The 20,535-nt window shown below is 49.1% G+C and overlaps 1 protein-coding gene across 1 annotated transcript; it reads left to right on the top strand.

The window, feature by feature from the left end:
- The first annotated feature begins 1,122 nt into the window (after window positions 1–1,122).
- Window positions 1,123–2,652, top strand: LOC103650471 (CBL-interacting protein kinase 4-like). Its single transcript, XM_008676060.2, is given in 2 exon segments — window positions 1,123–2,069; window positions 2,071–2,652. Coding segments are annotated over 2 exon segments (1,314 nt in total). The 5' UTR covers window positions 1,123–1,205; the 3' UTR covers window positions 2,521–2,652.
- Window positions 2,653–20,535: the final 17,883 nt, after the last annotated feature.

Genomic DNA, 20,535 nt, shown 5'->3' with positions numbered 1-20,535 from the left:
TGGATTATGCCTAAAAGAGGGGACATGCTGCCGATTTTTTTTAATATTGTGATGTTGGTTTCACATTTGATCTATCATATACATGATTATGTATTGTTTAATTTATGTGTTTGTCGGATGGTTGGCCAATTAATGTCATTGGTATGAACTACCCGACAACTATCTGGTACCTACCCGATTAGTATTCGTTATCCGTATCTTATTCGCCCATATTATTACCCGGTCTCGTCCTGTATCCGTCCCAAATCTTAACTACCCGTATCTGATCCCGTATCTGAGATAAATACATTAGGATATGATACAGGATGACCCTGTATTCGACTGTATCCGTCCCGTTTTCATCCCTACCTGCTAATTACTAGTAAAGATACAACATACAATAGTATCGAAGCTAGGATGTCTCGACCATGATTCCAGGTTAGGTTTTTTTAAAAAAAAATTACACGTTATCCCTTGCTCATATTTCTAGGATTGAACAAACTAAAACTTGTGAGATAAGATACATCATACTCTCTCGTTCTTATTTATAATTCGTTTGACTTATTTTAATTTACCAAGCTTAATCGGTTCGTCTTATTTAACATTTAAAAAAAATCAAAATCATACTTAAAACATATTGCATTTAAAGTATATTACATGTTAAAAGCGTTAAAAAAAGTCAAATAACTTATAAACTGGAACGGGAGAGTACATGTCAAAATAACGTGTGTTTTTGGGCAAATTATTGCTGAACGCGTTCAGCTCAACCCAATTGCGTAGGATATTTAAACCTATCTGCTATATACATTATAACCCAATTAGAGATGTTATTCATGGTTAATTCTGTTCATATCGGATTGAAGCCCGTTAACGCTGTAGAAACAGTAGAACCCAATACGAATTAAAGCCAAACGAACAGTCTAATCAAATCCCAACCCAATAATTGCATAGGCTATTTAACACTCTTATATACATACATTATTATTTTATGTCAACCCGGTTGGAAATGCTAATCATGGTTAATCAAACCATAGTTGTCGGATTTATTACAAACAAATAAAAATGGCAACTTGCATATTCAACTCATTACGCATATAAAACGGCACCAACCCAACATGTATTTTCACCTAATGCCGTCGCCGAACTACTCATTGCCATAGCACTAGTTAGACGAGCGCCAACCTTGCGGTGCTTTGCTTGCCTCGCTGTTGCTGTTGCTGTTGCCCATGGACGCCATGGACAGCAAGAGCAAGTGGAGCAACAAGAAGTGCAAGCGCCTGGTCGGCAAGTACGAGCTTGGCAGTTTGCTGGGACGAGGCACGTTTGCCAAGGTCTACCTCGCGCGCCCGGTGGCTGGCGGCGAGTTCGTGGCGGTGAAGGTGCTCGACAAGGCCGAGGTCATGGGCACGGCGGGCATGGCGCCGCGCGTGCTCCGCGAGGTGACGGCCATGCGCCGTCTGCGCCACCCCAACGTGCTCCGCCTCCACGAGGTGCTCGCCACGCGCTCCAGGATCTACCTCGTCATGGAGCTTGCGCCGGGCGGGGACCTGCTGTCCAAGATCGCCGCGCTCCCTCGGCGCCGCCTCCCGGAGCACGCCGTGCGTCGCGTCTTCGGGCAGCTCGTCGCCGCGCTCTCTTACTGCCACGCGCGCGGCGTCGCGCACCGCGACGTCAAGCCGCAGAACGTCCTCCTGGACGGCAACGGAGCCCTCAAGGTCTCCGACTTTGGCCTCTCCGCTCTCCCGGACTCCCTCCGCGATGACGGCCGCCTCCATACAGCCTGCGGCACACCGGCCTACGCGGCGCCCGAGGTGCTGCGCCGCAAGGCTTACGACGGGGCCAAGGCAGACGCGTGGTCCTGCGGCGTCATCCTCTTCGTCCTCCTCGCTGGACATCTCCCCTTCGACGACGCCAACATCACCGACATGTGCCGGAGGGCGCATCGCCGGGAGTTCCAGTTCCCGGAGTGGGTGTCGCAGCCGGCGCGCTCGCTGGTGAACCGCCTGCTCGATCCAAACCCGGTCACCCGCGTCGCCGTTGAGACGCTGACGACGCACCCGTGGTTCAAGCGTTCCCTCAGCCTCGACTCCGTCGCAGCTCGGTGGGCTGCTCAACGGCCAGCAGGAGCGCGCGCTAGCGTTCCTGGCGCCGGCCATGAACGCCTTCGACATCATTTCGATGTCGTCCGGCCTCGATCTGTCTGGCTTGTTCGACCAGCGGAACCGACAGAGGAGGTTCATGACGATAGCATCCCCGGAGCGTACACTGGAGGAGCTCGGCCGCGCCGGCGGGAAGCTCGGGTATGTTGTGGTAGGTAAGAAAGGAGTGGACCGCCTGCCTCTCGGGGGCTTGCCAGGGCTGGCGGTGATGACGGTTGAGATGTCAGAGGTAGCACCACCACTGATGCTCGTCGAGCTGCGGCTTGAGGTGGCCGACGGAGATGGAGACGGCGACGGGGAGGGACAAGGGTTCGGTTGGGAAGAGCTGAAACAGGAGCTAGGAGACGTAGTTAGGGCATGGCATACCTGCAAAGATTTCTGACATGACGAAGATGCGCTGCTTGTAATAAACGAGACAGTATTCTTTTGTTTTTTTTTATTTTACGATTTGGAGGTGTATATGCGCTACAATAAATCTGTGTTTATGGCTAGTTTGAGAACCCCATTTTTAAGATATTTTTATTTTTTCAAAGAAAATTAGTTTATTTTCTCTTAGAAAGCGATGCTACGAGATCATAGATTCGAGAATCACTATAATCGGAGTTATGATAAAATATAGTTTTCGAAAGTTCTAGATATTCAAATAATAATAATATCTTCTATGTTATATGTCATGTGAGAGGTAAATAATTAATTCAACTTTAGCACAGTTATAACTTGATTAGTTACTATATCTTAGTTAGATTATAATTATAGATAGGTTAACTTTGATTAGTCAGCTTAATCCACTAAACCTAGGTTTACACAATTTCCAATTATAAAACTATATGATATGCCACAAATATTGTTTCTACTGCATAGAAAATATTTTTCGAAGCCAACGCAATTTGAACGGGTCAAATCGAAGTTAAAATGATCAAAAATACGAATTTCAGAAGTTCTAGGTTAATTTTGATAATAATTTTATACTATAAATTCCAACCATGGACCTCTTTGCAAGTACCAAGGGCTATTTTGTATAAACTGAGGACCAACATGTTATTTCCCAATACTATGTGGGACGTCGGGTTCATTTCACAAAAGCCCAGGGTCTATTTAGTAAAATGTGCCGACGGCAGCGAACTAGCTTTCACCGGAGCCGTTGGTCTGCGAATCAAGGGATCAAGTCACCCAGCACCGAGCCAGTACACAACCTCAATCCTAGCCATTGACGCGGAGATCAACAGACCATGTTTCATACCGAATCGGTATCAGAGATCTAATCTCTACCGTCCTAGATGGATCCAACGTGTCACAACCGGTTTTGGAAGGTAAATTGAATGTGAAACCATGTACGTGCCAGGATCAGAAACTCAAGTACACAGCGAATACATAATTGGACATCATCACACAGTGCTCAAAGTAAATAGCGGAAAAGTACTTTATTACAACAAGATGTCCAAGACATCCACTGAGTCTATAACATAGTCATTTAACATCAAAGTGCGGAAATACGAAACGTAGAAGATAAGACATTCACAGGCAGTTGACTGAGGGTTTGTCACTAAAATAAACTAGAACTCATCGTAGTCCTGAAACTCCTCAAAGTCCTCCATGTTGCCAGCATCTCCTCTTGAGCACTGAGTACAGTGGGGACAACCTGGGGTGGGGTGGTTTGTAAAGCAAGGGTGAGTACACATCAACGTACTCAGCAAATGTTCCGTTTGGCTAAAGTGGACTAGCTGTATGTTGAATTAAGGTTAATGTGATATCCTGGCCCCTGGGATGGGATATCCTGGCCCAAGTCTTAAAAGAGTTAATAGAATATTCATATCAATAAGGTGCATCTTCTTTTTCAGAAGCCTATCTCGAAAGAACCTCCAAATTAAGCATGCTTGGCTTGGAGCAATTTGGGATGGGTGATCGACTGGGAAGTTTTCTTGGGTGCGCATGAGTGAGGACAAAGTGCGCACAAAAGACTTGTGTTGGTCTGTGGGAACAATATATGATCCTAGAGAGCTGTCAGGAGTAAGTACCGCCAGTCCAAGGATTGGATGGGGTGTTACAGTTAAGCTGTTTCTTTTAGTTGGTCAAGTATTTATAACTATAAGTAGAGTCAAATTTTAGTAATAAACCCAGTTATTACCCAAAAGCACTCCCTCCAAGAGGAAATACCAGAGATCAAAATTATAACCATCATTATTAACGATCATCATAAATGTAACCTATAACACCCTAAAGTTCAATTTTGTAAAAAAAAGAAAACAAAAAAATGCTCCAAAGATTTTAAATCAAAACATCTTTCCTTAAAGATATTCATAACTTGGAAGTACTGCTCCCAAAATGAATATATTCTCAAAAAAACATAATAAATATACTTAGATAAACTAAATTGCCCTCGGGTTAGGTTATATAGAAGAATTGTGATTAAACTATTTTTATATATATATAATCTACAATATAAATTATATTTCCCTGGAATTAATAAGGTGTGGACTATTCTCTAATTATATGATTGGAAGCATGTCTAAAAGAACTAAAATAGAATAAATATATAAAATATGTTTTTGCACTTCATGGTGAAGTTTTTGAACTGTGCATTCTAAATGGATTTGAAATTCAAAACTACATTTGAATTTAGTTGGAAATGGAAAACCTTTGAATATTATTAGGTTTCCTTTGTTCTTGAATAAATGGGATTAAACTAGCCAAATAACGAAATAAATAAAAATAGAAATGTGCACCTCATAAACTCTTGTATTTGTATTCAAAGTTGTGAAGCAAGTTGAGTTTAAAAAAAATTAGAATTTGAAAATAAAAGGGGAATAGAAAAGAAAAAAGAAAAGAAAAGAAAAAGAAAATAAAAGAAAAAGAGAACTTGATGGGCTCGGAAATACGTTTTTGGCCCATTAACCTTTCCCCCGTCGTGGCCCAGCTGGTGGCTCTTCGCGCTGACATGTGGGGCCCAATGGCCAGCCACTGCCCGCTCTCATGGCTGTCATCCCGGTGGCTCTGGCGTGTGGGACCGCTTGTACGGTCGCGCTCGGACCCTCTGGTTTTCCTCTCTGGTTGGTGGACCCATGCTGCCAGGATTGTCTTCCCCGTGGGCCGCGCGTGAAACAGGAACCCGAAGTCACCGTAGGCTATTACCACCAGAACCCGCGAACTCCGTCGTTGATCTCGCTGCTGCTCCGCTCGGACTCGCCCTGCCCCTATATAACCCGGCCGCTCTAGCTCCCTTAACCATCTCGACGAGTACCCAGTCACCAAGTGAACCGTAGGCGGAAGGGAGAGAGAAGAAGATTGCCGCCACCACGCGAATCGAGGGTCACCGTCGTCAAAGCTATCCACGCCATCGTTCAGAGTCCTAGGGAAGGTAATGGACCTTCACCTGTGTACATCGCATGGTAAAGGGGCTTCCTTGTGCTGCTGGGGTGGTTGGGTGCGGGGTAAAATCCTCGATTGGCGCAGTGCCGCTGCAGCGCCGCAACTCTGCGAGGGCTGAGGATCTCCGCGCCTGGGATCTGTGAGTGAGACCTTCCATCAGCCTTGCCATCTTCTCCTCTATGCGCAGCACGTTCTGTATCGGAGGTTGAGCAGGGGAGCAGAGGGCTTGTGTTTCCGGTCATGGCGCCGCCGGCTAGGCTCGGGCGCCATCGCGCGCGGCCGGTGATGTGTGAGGAAGGACTCCAGGATCGTCCGATCGTGGATAAGCGGATAAGATTCGATCACGGTATAAGTTGTTCTGGGCCGCTGATCCATTGATGTACGCCCAGAAATAAAAGAGTGGATACCCCTTCGTGACTTCAGATCCAAACCAGATATCTTAGATCCTACGGATGCTAGAGAGTACCGATTCGAAAACCTAATCCTAGCCATCGGGGTTGGATCGGGCGGCTGATATTTAACCGTATCCCTTCGCCCTGGCTTTCTTTCTAAGGAGCCCTCTGGTTTCTGAAAAATAAACCCGCAGTCCTGTCTGGTGGAATCATGAGTCTTAGGTACTTTTGCGAGTTAGACCCTGCCTTCTCTGGTAATTGGCGCCCAGTTCAGAGAGTTGGAAAAATCAGAAAATAGATATAGAAATGGATTTTTAATGTAGAAATAAATGCTAGAATTGGTTTAATTCATAGAAACTTCATATGAAGTCCAAATTAATCCATTCCAATTCCTATAATTTTGTAATATTATTGTTTATCATTTAGTACCACTGTTTTGACATGAATATCACAATAAAATTTATATCCTATTTAATCTTGTGCAAAACACATAAAACCTTCAGAAATTCATAGCTTAAAATCTGTAACTCCAAAATTAATGATTCATGTTTATATGATTATGTAGATTATTAATATTTATTTTATTCTTATGATTGGTGTGATGTTAATTTTGCCTATACATGTTTGTTTGTATTGCTACGTTTAGCGTGAGGTCACGAGTCACCTGAAGAGCAAGTTGGTACCTGTAATCTCAAGTCCTAGGCAAGTTGTGCCCTTGACCACTTTTTACCCAATAATGTTCTTTAATATCATTTATTCATGCATAGATTAATTTTGATGGGACCCAATAGGTTACCCTAGATTGTTTATCTCATTACCTTGTTTACCCCTGAATCACTTGGGTAGTTTGCTATTGCTTTACAAGGATTTGGGATAATTATTTATCATATCTATGTTCCAGTTATTTTGTTATTCTATTTATGTTCATGTCAAGATCATTAATGTTAATTGGAACATAGAGCTTAACTTGAGAAACACGTGCCACCACAAGGGTTTATGGACGCCCTTGGCTGATTAATTAGGAAAGCTAGTGGAGGACTACCTTACCCGAAAGGGGCAAGGGCAGTAGGGGAGTGGTCAGTGTAGGGAGGTCCTTGGTTGATTTTGCTGCGATGGCGGTCAGGCAAGAACCATGCATTGGAGCTTCCTATAAACTGTAGCAGGTTTTCTAAAGCTAGTGGAACTTTGTAAAGGCCTCGTAGTGTTACCCTGCCTCGCCTCCTTGGTAGAGGTGTATGGGAAGTCGCGATCCCTTGGCAGATGGGTAACATGACTTGTGGGTAAAGGGTACAACCTCTGCAGAGTGTAAAACTGGAATACTAGCCGGGCTCACGGTCATGAGCAGCTCAGGACTCTCTGATGATTAATTTATGGAACTAAATTCAATTTGTCATATGCATTGCATCGCAGCTGATGTTGTTACTTTTGTTCTACTTCTTAATTGGGTTGGTATTTACTTATACTTAGTAATTGCTAATAAAATTTTGACCAACTTTAAAAGCAATGCTCAGCTTCAACCATCTCCATTGGTAAGCCTTACACTTCACATGAGCTCCCACCTTTGGTGAGTTCATGCACATTATTCCCCACAACTTGTTGAGCGATGAACGTATGTGAGCTCACTCTTGCTGTCTCACACCCCCCACAGGTCAAGAACAGGTACCCAAGGATGAGGCGCATGGAGGATGCTGCGATGTGTTCGTGAGAGGTCTAGGCCGTCGTCTCCCAGTCAACTTTGGGTTGCTGGACCGTTGTCTCCTTATAATGTAATTATTTATTTTGCATAGAACTCCTATTATATAGTAAAGATGTGACATTCGATCTTGTGCCATGATTCATCATATGTGTGAGACTTGGTCCCAGCACACCTGGTGATTATGTTCGCGTCCGGGCTTTGGACCCCTAAAACCCGGGTGTGACATAACCAAAGTTCTTCTAATCAAAGAGGACACAAGGCCGCTCTTAACTGTGAGCACGGCTGATATACCAGTTTCTAACACTTTGCAGAGGTCGCACACTTTACCCACAAGTCGTGATTCCCATTCTGCCCTGGGTTCTAGCCTCCCCATTGATCACTACCAAGGTGACCTAGCAGGGTCTCACTACGTAGCCTTTACAAAGATTTCCCAGAGGTCATAGCCGCCCGTTAGGTTTCTCCAGTTTGATAAACACAGTACATCTCCCCAAAGGAAGGGTGACTAACAAAACTGTGGGGGACAGATATCCCCCGGGTCCACTGGAAGAGTAAAAGACCTCACGAAAGGCCCAATGGCCCAATAAATCGTAAGGTCATTCTTTCGTGGGCCTGGGGAGGGACAATCAGCAAAGCAGGATGACATGAGACCGGATTGGTGCGAGCCCAGACGGCCCACAACATTGAGCGAGCGACCACAACAGAGATCCGACTTTCCCGCGCTGGAGCCCCCATGCAACGGAGCCATGCGAGGATAGGTCGGCAGAACTATAGGGAGATAAACTCAAACAGTTCACTATCTTTTAGTTACACATAGTTATCATATCCACGTGTATTGCCCCACGGTCGAATATATAAGGCCTAGGGGGCAGCCCTTCAAAAAGAGAGACCCTATTACTCAACCACCCACCTCAACTCTCTGTATTCTCAATTCAGAGAGCTACCTTGTAACCTCGTTCACCAAGCATACTCCCCAGGACGTAGGGTGTTACGCATCTCTAAGCGGCCCGAACCTGTAAACATTGTCCATTGTCCCTCGTGCATCTGGCACGAACCATTTTGCTACAGTCGGCGACACCGTCCTACTCCTAAAAACACCTTGAGGGGCAACCCTGGGTGTGCGGTCGGACCCAAAACACCGACAGCTGGCGCGCCAGGTAGGGGGTGTGTCGACGATCCAAGCTAGCTCAATGGCCGTCACCTTCCACAGCAAGATCACCCTTTGGCTCGGATCCGTATTCTGCTTCGGAACAATCTCATCCGTAGCAGAAGAAGAGGGAACTCTACACCGAATTGCAGATCCGCCGAAAAAGAAGTCTCCTCCAACAAACTCCGAAAATGTCGGAGAAGTGCAACCTCCAGCTCTCCGGAAAAAGATCGCCTTCAGAAAGTTAGGGGCCGAGAGCCCGCTGACCCGGAGAACTCCACTTTCTACTTCCCCAACAAAAGAATGGACACAGATCACGAGGAAGAAGGAGACCAAGGGGAAGCAAGTTGTTCTTTCCGTTCCTCCGCCCTCAAAGGAGAACGGAAAGAAGGTCGCCACGACAGCAGCACCATTCTATCCCGACGTCCTCTTCATCGGGAGAGTGGAATCGCCTCCCATCTCCGACGACGAGCCGACCGCACCCGGAGAAGAACCACCTCAACGAGAATCCCGCCGACGGAGAAACCGGCGCCGGAACGTTCGGCGACATCACGAGGCCAGAGAACGGGATCCGGAGCAACCTGTCTCGTGGGACGAGGTCTCGGAGATAGGAGAAACTCCGGAGGAACGCGTCTTCAGAGAACGAAGGAACTCCCGACGACGTGATCGCCGCCGAGCTCAAGAACAAGCTGAGCAAGACGTAAGGCAACGCCGGGAGAACCCACTCTTCGGGCGCAACCTGAACCCCAACTTCGCCCGAGCCATGAACACGCCGAGTGAAGTTGGGCGAGTACTAGCTCGGATAGCTGACGGACTCCCTCGGACTCCCGACGCCGAGGGCTACCGACGACTGTTCACCCAGGCAGCCAACCATCTTCTACCGCTTGCTCACCCGCCGAACGATCTACGACACGCCATCAATAGTCGCCGAGACGCGCGAAGCTCTATCAATGCTTCGCGTGAACGACGGCATGAGAACGAGATCCGCCGCCGGGAGGAGTACGACAGGGATCATGGCATCCCAGCTCGGAGCCAGGCCACCAGAACTGAGTCGGCAACGGCCTCAACTGGCGGTACTACCCGGGGACGGTCGAGGAACCACAACAACTACTCCCCTCCCCGGGACAGACATCATCCCCGACAACAGGAGGACACGTGTGGAGTGTCTGCTCTTACTCCACGCCTTAGGGCCATCCAATGGCCTCCTAACTTCAAGGTATCCAATGTCGATAAATATGAACCTAAGTAGGACCTAGGGGGCTGGCTAGCCGTCTACACCACTGCTGCTCGAGCTGCCGGGGCGTCTGAAGACGTGATGACCGCGTACTTACCCATTGTCCTCGGGCAAGACGCGTTGCAATGGCTGCGACATCTACCCCGACACTGCATCGATGACTGGGGCGACTTCAGTCGACGCTTCACCGCCAATTTCCAGTCCCTCTCCGACAAACCGGCGCAACCATGGGACCTCAAATCCATCAAGCGCCGGGGGGACGAAACTCTCCGGTCATACCTCAAAAGGTTCCAGACCATGAGAAATCGTATCCCTGAGGTCACGAAGGCGGCCGTGATCAAGGACTTCTACAGAGGATCCAACGACTCGGCTTTCGTCCGAGCCATATTACAGAAGGCGCCGACCAACTCCGAGGAGCTATTTCGGGAAGCCGACCTCTACATCACCGCCGATGAGCGAGCCCAGGACCTCATCGGAGGAGCGAAGCCCGCACCGGCAGCACCACGACGCGACGCGAACCAGCAACCCAACAAACGCTGGGAGAAAAGACCTCGCGAAGAAGTACACGCCGCCGGCCCACCAACCTCTCGCGCTCGGGGAGGACCCTGCGGAGGCGAGTGCACACTGAACGACATCCTCGACGCTCAGTGTCCATACCACAAGGATATGCGCCACACTCTTCGGAACTGCCGGGACTTCAAGCACTCCATCGAGCACGACCGACCCTTCCAACCTCTACCTCCTCCTCCGCCGAGGGGAGGGCCAGAAGAACCACGACAACCCCAGCAGCAGGAGGAGGGAGGAGGAGGAGCGTTCCCGCGCGTTGACAGGGAGGTCAACGTCATCTTCGGTGGACACGGATCACAGGAGAATAGAAGACAACAAAAGCTCAACGATCGCCAGATATTGGTGGCGACCACCGGTCCTCCCGCCCCGTACCGGTGGTCAGAGCACCCGATCACTTTCACTCGGGCGGATCAATGGCTCAACTTCGACCACCCAGGCAGATACCCGCTCCTCGTCGATCCGGTGATCCGAGAGAGCCGGGTGAAGAAGGTGCTAGTGGACGGGGGGAGCAGCATCAACATCACCTTCCCCCGGACACTCCAAGGCTTGGGAGTTCACCTCAAAGAGCTCCACGAGTCGGACACTCCCTTCTTCGGCATCGTGCCGACTGAAGGGGAATACCCGCTGGGCCACATCTACATGCCCGTCACCTTCGGAACTCCAGAGAACTACAAAACCGAGTTCCTGAGGTTCAAAGTGGCGAACTTCGACTGCGGGTACAACGCCATCATCGGGAGGCCGGGATTGGCCAAATTCATGGCCATTCCTCATAACACGTACATGATACTGAAGATGCCAGGACCGCAAGGAATCATAACTGTGTGTGCCGACTTCCAAGGCGCCGCAGAGTGTTTCCGAGTGGCCATCCAAGCGGCCCTCACCACCAAGTCGTCGACGATTTCTTCAACACAGGCGAACTCTAAGCCTGAGGAGGACCTTGCAGTACCGGCAAACAAAGCTCAGGCCGCGACCTCTATGCGGCCGACTGAAGAAACTAAAAGGATCAACCTGGGGTTCGCTGATGAACGCAAGACTGCCATCATCAGCTCCAGCCTGGACGACAAATAGGAAAGCGCGCTCGTCCAGTTTCTGCAAGATAACCGAGATGTATTCGCATGGCAACCTGCGGATATGCCGGGAGTCCCAAGAGAACTGGCCGAGCACAAACTGAAGGTCTATCCCCAGGCAAGGCCGATTCGGCAAAAACTATGTCGTTTCACGCCCGACAAGAGAGAGGCCATTCGCGCCGAGTTAGCCCGCTTGGTCGCGGCTGAATTTATTAGAGAGGTGTTACACCCCGAATGGTTAGCCAACCCTGTTCTTGTACTCAAAAAGAATAAAGTGGATTGGCGCATGTGCGTCGACTATACTGATCTCAACAAACACTGTCCGAAGGATCCCTTCGGGCTCCCGAGGATAGATCAGGTGGTGGACTCCACGGCTGGATATTCTGTGCTATCTTTTCTAGATTGCTATTCCGGGTACCATCAGATTAGTCTGGCAAAAGAAGACGAGGAAAAAACAGCGTTCATTACTCCGTTTGGTGCTTTCTGTTATACCTCCGTGTCGTTCGGCCTCAAAAACGCTGGAGCGACTTATCAGAGAGCCATTCAAACATGCTTAGCCGATCACTGGGGCAAGCGTGTGGAGGCCTACGTGGATGACGTGGTAATCAAAACAGAGAACTCGGAAAACTTCATCGAAGACTTACAACTGGTTTTCAACAGTCTGAGGCGGTATCGATGGAAGCTTAATCCCGAAAAATGTGTTTTTGGGGTACCAGCAGGAAAGTTACTCGGGTTTATTGTCAGCCACCGGGGAATTGAGGCTAATCCGGATAAGATTGAAGCTATCATGAAGATGGAAGCACCTCGATCACAAAAGAAGGTTCAGCGACTTACTGGATGTATGGCAGCTCTGAGCAGATTTATATCCAGGCTGGGAGAAAAAGGTTTACCATTTTACAAGCTACTCAAGAAAGTGGATAAGTTTCAGTGGACTTCAGAGGCATAGGAAGCTCTAGATGCACTGAAAAGGTTCTTGACAACACCGCCAGTACTGAAGCCGCCACGGCGAGCCACATCAACTCAACCAGCTGAAGATCTGCTGCTGTACATCTCTTGCACGACTCACGTGGTAAGCACCGCGTTGGTAGTGGAGCGAGCAGAGGAAGGACATACCTACCCAGTGCAACATCATGTTTACTTCATCAGCGAAGTTCTGGGTCCCTCGAAGAAAAAGTACCCTCAAGTTCAGAAGCTATTATATGCAGTACTTCTAACTGCCCGCAAGCTAGGTCACTACTTTGATGACCACAAAGTCATAGTAGTCACTGGTTTTCCGATAGGGGATATTCTTCACAACAAGGAAGCCATTGGCCGAATAGCCAAGTGGGCTTGTGAGCTGGGATCTCATGACATCGAATTTCGACCTCGCACTGCCATTAAAACTCAAGCATTGGTTGACTTCGTATCAGAGTGGACTGAACAACAAGTGCCAGATAACCCAGAGACTGCAGAAGTATGGCGAATGTATTTCGACGGCTCGCTGAAGCTGCAGGGAGCAGGAGCAGGAATTCTCTTCACCGCACCTGGAGGCGAGCACCTCAAATATGCCCTCCAGTTGCTATTTCCAGCCTCCAACAATGCAGCCGAGTATGAAGCTCTGATCCATGGACTGAACATCGCCATATCATTGGGCATCAAGAGACTGATGGTGTACCGAGATTCTCTGGTAGTCATTAGCCAGATAAACAAAGAATGGGATTGTTCAAGCGATTCAATGGGAAAGTACTACACTGCCGTCCGAAAACTGGAAGATAAATTTGAGGGTCTAGAATTTCATCATGTAGAAAGAGATCGGAACACGGCAGCCGATGTATTATCCAAGCTAGGATCCAGTAGAACTCAGGTCCCACCTGGAGTCTTTGTACAAGAAATACTACAGCCGAGCATCTCAATGGATCAAGCAGAAGAGTGTAATATTATAAATCAACCAGAGTCAGACTCTGATGACTGGAGAAGGCCAATCATCAGGTATATAAAGAATGAAGAGGAACCAGATGATAAAAATGCAGCTGAGCGCATTGCCAGACAGTCGGCTCACTACACGCTCATTGGGGAAACATTATACAGAAGGGGTGCATCGGGCGTCCTCATGAAGTGCATTCTCTCATCTACTGGGAAGCGACTTCTGGATGAGGTCCATGCTGGGCAGTGTGGAATACACGCAACATCCAAGACACTAGTCGGGAAGGTCTTCAGGTCAGGATTCTATTGGCCAACAGCGAAGAGTGATGCAGCCGAATTAGTTCAGAGGTGCGAAGCTTGCCAGTTCTTGTCAAAACAACAACATTTACCAGCACAGCAACTGTAGACCATACCAGTGACTTGGCCCTTCGCGTGCTGGGGACTGGATATGATTGGACCTTTCAAGAAGGCTCAAGGAGGATACACTCATGTACTGGTAGCAATCGACAAATTCACTAAATGGATAGAATTCAAACCCATTGCCTCTTTGACCTCAGCTAAGGCCGTGGAATTCATACAAGACATAATATTCAGATTCGGGATACCAAACAGCATCATAACTGACCTAGGATCCAACTTCACAAGTTCAGAGTTCTTCGACTTCTGCGAGCAAAAAAGCATTCAGATCAAGTATGCTTCTGTAGCACATCCAAGAGCCAACAGGCAGGTTGAGCGAGCCAACGGGATGATACTGGAGGCACTCAGGAAAAAGGTCTTCGATAAGAATGAAAAGTTCGCAGGAAAATGGATAAGGGAATTGCCCTATGTCGTCTGGAGCCTAAGAACCCAGCCTAGCCGAGCTCTGCATGGAAACACTCTTTTCTTCATGGTCTATGGGTCAGAGGCAGTATTACCAGCCGACCTCAAGTTCGGAGCGCCAAGGTTGATCTTCGAAAGCATAGCAGAAGTCGAAGCCACCAGGCTAGAGGACATTGATGTACTCGAGGAAGAACGGCTGAATGCAGTAATCCAATCAGCACGATACCAGCAGACTCTAAGGCGCTATCACGACAAGGCCGTGCGGCAGCGATCCTTCTCAGTAGGAGATCTCGTCCTCCGCCGAATTCTAACGGGGGAGGGACGGCACAAGTTATCGCCCTTATGGGAAGGACCCTTCATAGTAGCAGAAGTCACTCGGCCAGGATCATATCGTCTCACTCAGATGGACGGCACAGAAGTCGGGAACTCCTGGAATATAGAACACCTCAGGAAGTTTTATCCCTAGCTGTATTTCAAAAGCTATCGGGACGACGATGTACTCTGTAAAATGGAAATATATCATCAATAAAAAAGCGGCCTCAAAGATACTCAGTTTGTTCATGATTAACTTGCATTCTTACTTAACTCGGGGTGACCACTATGCCCTGCTGAACGGAGCGATTGGCTTAAGTCGGCAACGACTTAAACCGGTGCAACATGCTCGCGCTTACTTAACTCGGGGTGACCACTATGCCCTGCTAACGGAGCAATCGGCTTAAGTCGGCAATGACTTAAACCGGTGCAACATGCTCACGCTTACCTAACTCGGGGTGACCACTATGCCCTGCTAACGGAGCAATCGGCTTAAGTCGGCAACGACTTAAACCGGTGCAACATGCTCACGCTTACCTAACTCGGGGTGACCACTATGCCCTGCTAACGGAGCAATCGGCTTAAGTCGGCAATGAATTAAACCGGTACAACATGCTCACGCTTACTTAACTCGGGGTGACCACTATGCCCTGCTAACGGAGCAATCGGCTTAAGTCGGCAACGACTTAAACCGGTGCAACATGCTCACGCTTACCTAACTCGGGGTGACCACTATGCCCTGCTAACGGAGCAATCGGCTTAAGTCGGCAACGACTTAAACCGGTGCAACATACTCACGCTCACTTAACTCGGGGTGACCACTATGCCCAGCCAAACAGAGCAATCGGCTTAAGTCGGCAGCGCCTTAAGCCGGTGCAACATGCTCATATAACTCAGGGTGACCACTAAACCCTATTAGCAAAAGCAACCGACTTAAGTCAGTAGCAACTCAAGGCGATCTGACGCAATTACGATTACTCACATAGGGATGGCTTCTATATCCCGCAAACAAGTTTCAAAACCATCGCACATCATTTTACTACTGCAAATTTACGAACTGATGAATTCTGAAACAATAGGAGAATAACAATGCCATTTAAGTACTGAAATGACGTCCTCTAACAAATGTCTGACCATGCTAACCGCGCGCTCAAAGCACGCAAAGTGTTTCTCTATTTTGTGATATCTTTCTCAGGAGCAATCGACGAGGAAGGGCGACTCGAGGAATCAGGAGCAGCATTCACGTCAGCCCTTATATCTTCGGAAACAACCATGCCGGGTCTCCTCATCAAGATTCGCCCCGCCCGAATGGCCTTATCCATGGCTTTGTCGCGCTGGGCTCTGAGAGTAACGGAAGTTTCTTCAGCAACCTTGACAGCCAACCGAGCAGCTTCTAACTCCTGGGCGATGGATTTCTTGGAAGCACGGAGTTCTTTGATAGTAGCATCCTTCGCTGATATCAACTGCTTGAGCCGAGTCACCTCATCCGTGGATTCCTGCAGCTTACAGCGTTGGTTGTCTAACTCTTCCATGGTGAAGCGATGACTCCTCTCCAGGATGGTCAGCGAGTTGCTAGAATCGCGATACAATCTGTCAAGACTGTCGCGAGAAGCAGCAAGGATACGTTTTTCTTCCTGCAAACAAAAGTCAACTCCCTCAAACATCAAGCAAGCAATAGGAGCACAACAAGGCAAAGGCACAGTTCCATAAGTCACCTTTTCAGAATTAAGCTGAGCGTGAAGGGAAGAGCTCAGTGCATTGGCGTCATCTAAGGCAGCAGAGACCTGAGCTAGTTCAGTCTGACTTTGAGAATACTTTTCTTCAAAGTCAGAGCACCGCTGGACCAATTCAGCCTGATCTCGAGAATGTTTTTCTTCAAGAGTGGAAATCTGTCAAGTCATACCTAGCAGGAGACAATCAAACAAAAGGGGTCAGAATGTAAAGCAGTTTAATAGTGAAGACAAAGAGAAGCAAAAAAGCACTAACCAGCATTGGTCGCCTCCAAGTCAGAGACACGATGTTGAAGTAACACTAGATTCCAACGAGCAAGAGACGAAGCTACTTCTGGAACAGGAGCACCCTGTAACCTCAGCTGGCTAGCCATTCCGTCCACCAAATCCTGATAAGGAGAGCAGATGAATGTAATGACAGCAGTTCATGCGGTGTAAAAATCAGGCTAAAGTATATCACAGTACCTGGAGGTTGGAAAAGAACGAAGGGACCCCCAAATCATGAGAGATCAACTGACGACCGGGCGTAAGGCCGCCACCCGAAGCAGCTTGCAACGAACCAGCAGGCACCAACTCAGTGCCATCAACAGAGCCCAAAACTTGGTTAGCGGGGACACTGCCCTCTAAAGCGACTCCCTGGTCCAAAGTTTGGGCTACCACCATGCAGCCGGAGTGAGGAGGCGATCCCGCATGAACGTCCATGGAAGTACAAGAGGGAGACCCCGCTCAGACACCCTCGGGGGCTGGGTCATAGTTTGCACTGCCCACTTGAGCCGGATCATCCCCGGCAGCACCCTCGGGGGCTGGGCAGTGGCTTGCACTTCCCACCCGAACCAAGTCATCCCCGACAACATCCTCGGGGGCTGGGCAAGTGTCAACACCATCCTTGGGGTCCAAGTTCTCTGCGGTAGCCACCTCTAAGGCTGATGGGCCCTCAGTTACTTCCATGGGACCAGGACGATCCAAGTCAGTCTCCTGACCCTAGAGCTCGCGCTCTAAGGTCGACGAGGCACGAGATGACCTCAACCCAGCATCAAGCACATCAGCACAAACCTCCATCACACCATCATCTGCTGGCTCCGATAACAAATCCTCTGGAACCATATCCTCAAGAGTCTGATCAAAATTCGCCAGGGACAACTCTTGCAGACCAATGAGAGCAGACAAAGCAGGAGAAGGAACTCCACTACTTTCACCACTAGCGATGAACTGCCGACTGTTTTTCCGAGTCAAAGGAACTTCATCCTCTTCCTCCCTGTCGTCTTCATTAGCAACACAGGCAGCACCCCCATTGGGATCAGCAACGGATGGAGCACTCACATTGGGACCAGCAGCAGATTGGGCACACCCATTGGGGTCAACGTCAATAAATTCAGTCACAGGCACCTCTTCAGCAGCAGGAACCAAAGTACCAACGTCCCGATCCAAACTGGATACTCACCGGAGGCGTCTCTTTTTCTTTTTCTGCTCATCAGCAGAAGGATCAGGTTGATTGGCTCGGCAAGGGCGCCTCGGGCGAGTACTGGCAGGCTTCTGAACATCCAAGGTCGTACCAGCCTCTGGGAGGGGCGCCACCACCAATGTCCCAGCAGGAGCAGCATCAGAAGAGTCCTCAGCCAGCAAATCAAGCATAGCACTTATCTCTGCATCACTAGGATTCAGGGGCACCTCAAAATGGACCTGCCGTTCATCATCAGGAATCTCCCCGAGCGAGGCAACCAAGGCGCTAACTTCTTCAGAAGAGGGTCGCACTCTAAGGCCCAAACTGCCATCAGTGACAGGTGGATTCGACACAAAAAGAGTGAAGGCTTTGGGAGGAGGCAAGTTCCAGGCTGAGTATGCCACTGGGGCACCAACATTTGACACCTTGCCTCTAAGGATCATCTCAAGTCGGTTCACCAAGTCTACAGAGGGAATTCTTCTGTTGGTAACCCGAGTTGAGTCGGCTAGGCCTCGATACAGATAAGCCGGGTATGCCCTGTCTTTCAACTGTTGAATATTCTTGAAGACAAAATCAGCAACCACAGCTTCAGCAGTCAGACCCCTTTCCTTCAGCAATCCAACTTCAGCTAGCAAAGCACCTGCCTCAGCTACCTCTTGACCCATGGGGGACTCGGTCCAACTCGGGGTGCGAACGTCCGGCTGTCTTCCCGACCAAGGGGGGAGAGAGTTTCCATAATTTTCAACAATGAACCACTCCAAGCGCCATCCCTTGATACTATCTTTGAGAGGGATTTCGAGATACTCAGTCTTCCTCCCGCGGCGCATCTCCAGGCTAGCACCCCCAACCAACTGATGTTGTCCTCCGGCCATCCCAGGGCGACAGTGATACAAGTACTTCCACAACCCAAAATGTGGTAGCACACCAAGAAAAGCTTCGCATAAATGAATGAAAATGGAAATTTGCAGGATAGAATTGGGATTCAGATGGGTCAAGTTAAGATGGTAGAAATCAAGGAGGCCGCGGAAAAAGGGAGAAATGGGAAGACCGAGGCCGCGGAGAAGGAAAGGAGCGTAAATCACGGACTCATGGGTATCCTCTATCGGGACAGTGACCCCATGGCAAACCCGCCAGGAACAGAGCTCCCTCAGGGGAAGAACCCCGATGGACACGAGGTGGAGAATTTTGGGCTCGGAGATGACAGACATGTGGTTACCTGCGAAAGGCAACTGGTTGTTGGGATCGATTGGAGGAATCACCGCGGCAGACGAACTCGAGGCCTTCCTCTTGGGCGCCATCTCGATTCTACCGGCGAGCAGAGTGGGAGGCGAATTGCAAAGAGGATTCGGAAGCAAGAAAGCAAGAACTAGGGCACGGAAAGCAGAGGCGGCTAAAAGCGCAGCACTTATGGGATATTCCCGAGCCAGATACCATTTCAAAAAGCGCCTAGTCAGCACCCGGCGGTTACTTCCCAAAACACCGGCGTGCCACGTCATCACCCGGCAGTTACTTCCAAAACACCGGTGCGCCACATCATCACTCGGCTATTATCCTCAAAGTGGCCCACACAGCCCGCTATCGCTCGACGTTACCTCTAAAACGCTAACGTCGCCCTCAAGTCGCTCGGCAGTTGACCCTAAAACTCCGACATCGTGTTCAGTCGCTCGGCGTTACCTCTAAAACACTGATGTCGCCCTCAAGTCGCTCGGCAGTTGACTCTAAAACTCCGACATCGTGTTCAGTTGCTCGGCGTTACCTGTAAAACGCTGACATCGCCCTCAAGTCGCTCGGCAGTTGACTCTAAAACTCCGACATCGTGTTCAGTCACTCGGCGTCACCTCTAAAACGCTGGCGTCGTCTTCAAGTCACTCAGCGTTACCTCTAAAACGCTGACGTCGCCCTCAAATCGCTCGGCAGTTGACTCTAAAACTCCGACATAGTGTTAAGTCGCTTGGCGTTACCTCTAAAATGCTGACGTCGCCCTCAAATCGCTCGGCAGTTGACTCTAAAACTCCGACATCGTGTTCAGTCACTCGGCGTTACCTCTAAAACGCTGACGTTGTCTTCAAGTCATTCGGCGTTACCCCTAAAACTCCGACATCGTGTTCAGTCACTCGGCAGCTACCTCTAAAAACGTCGATGTGATGCCAGAGTTGTTTACTTACAAATTACAAGGAAATCAACTTCACAAATAAGCAGGATAATTGACATAGAGAAGGCAACATAATTTCTTCATTAAAGGGAAGATATCATACTTACAAATCAACTCATTATGAGTTGATACTTCCCTACTACTACTACTACTACTACTACTACATTACATTATACTACTCTATACTACTGATACTACTACATTATACTACTTCTAATCTATACTAATATCTAAAAACCAGTGGCATTTAGCCACTGGCCTTGTTGCTCCCCTTGCTGCTGCCGCCGCCACCGCTGCCGCCCCTGCTGCTGCCGCCGTCGTCACCCTTGCCACCACCGCTGCTGCCCCTGCCGCCGTCGTCACCGTCACCGCCGCCACCGCCTTCGTCGTCGTCATCATCGTCCTCGCCATCGCCGCCGCCGTCCTCCTCGGACGAGTCCTCCTCGTCCGAGGAGTACTCCGACTCATCCGAGCCCTCGAGCCCGGAGCGCTCGACGGCCCGGATGTAAGTCCAGACCTCCGCCGCAAGCCCCTGGGAGTCGTCTGAATCATTAGACGACTCACGCAGAGGAATG

Source organism: Zea mays, chromosome 3 (assembly GCF_902167145.1).
Source record: "Zea mays cultivar B73 chromosome 3, Zm-B73-REFERENCE-NAM-5.0, whole genome shotgun sequence".
Lineage (NCBI taxonomy): Eukaryota > Viridiplantae > Streptophyta > Magnoliopsida > Poales > Poaceae > Zea > Zea mays.
Note: the sequence above shows the minus strand (reverse complement) of the source record. Positions and strands in the feature narration are given on the sequence as shown.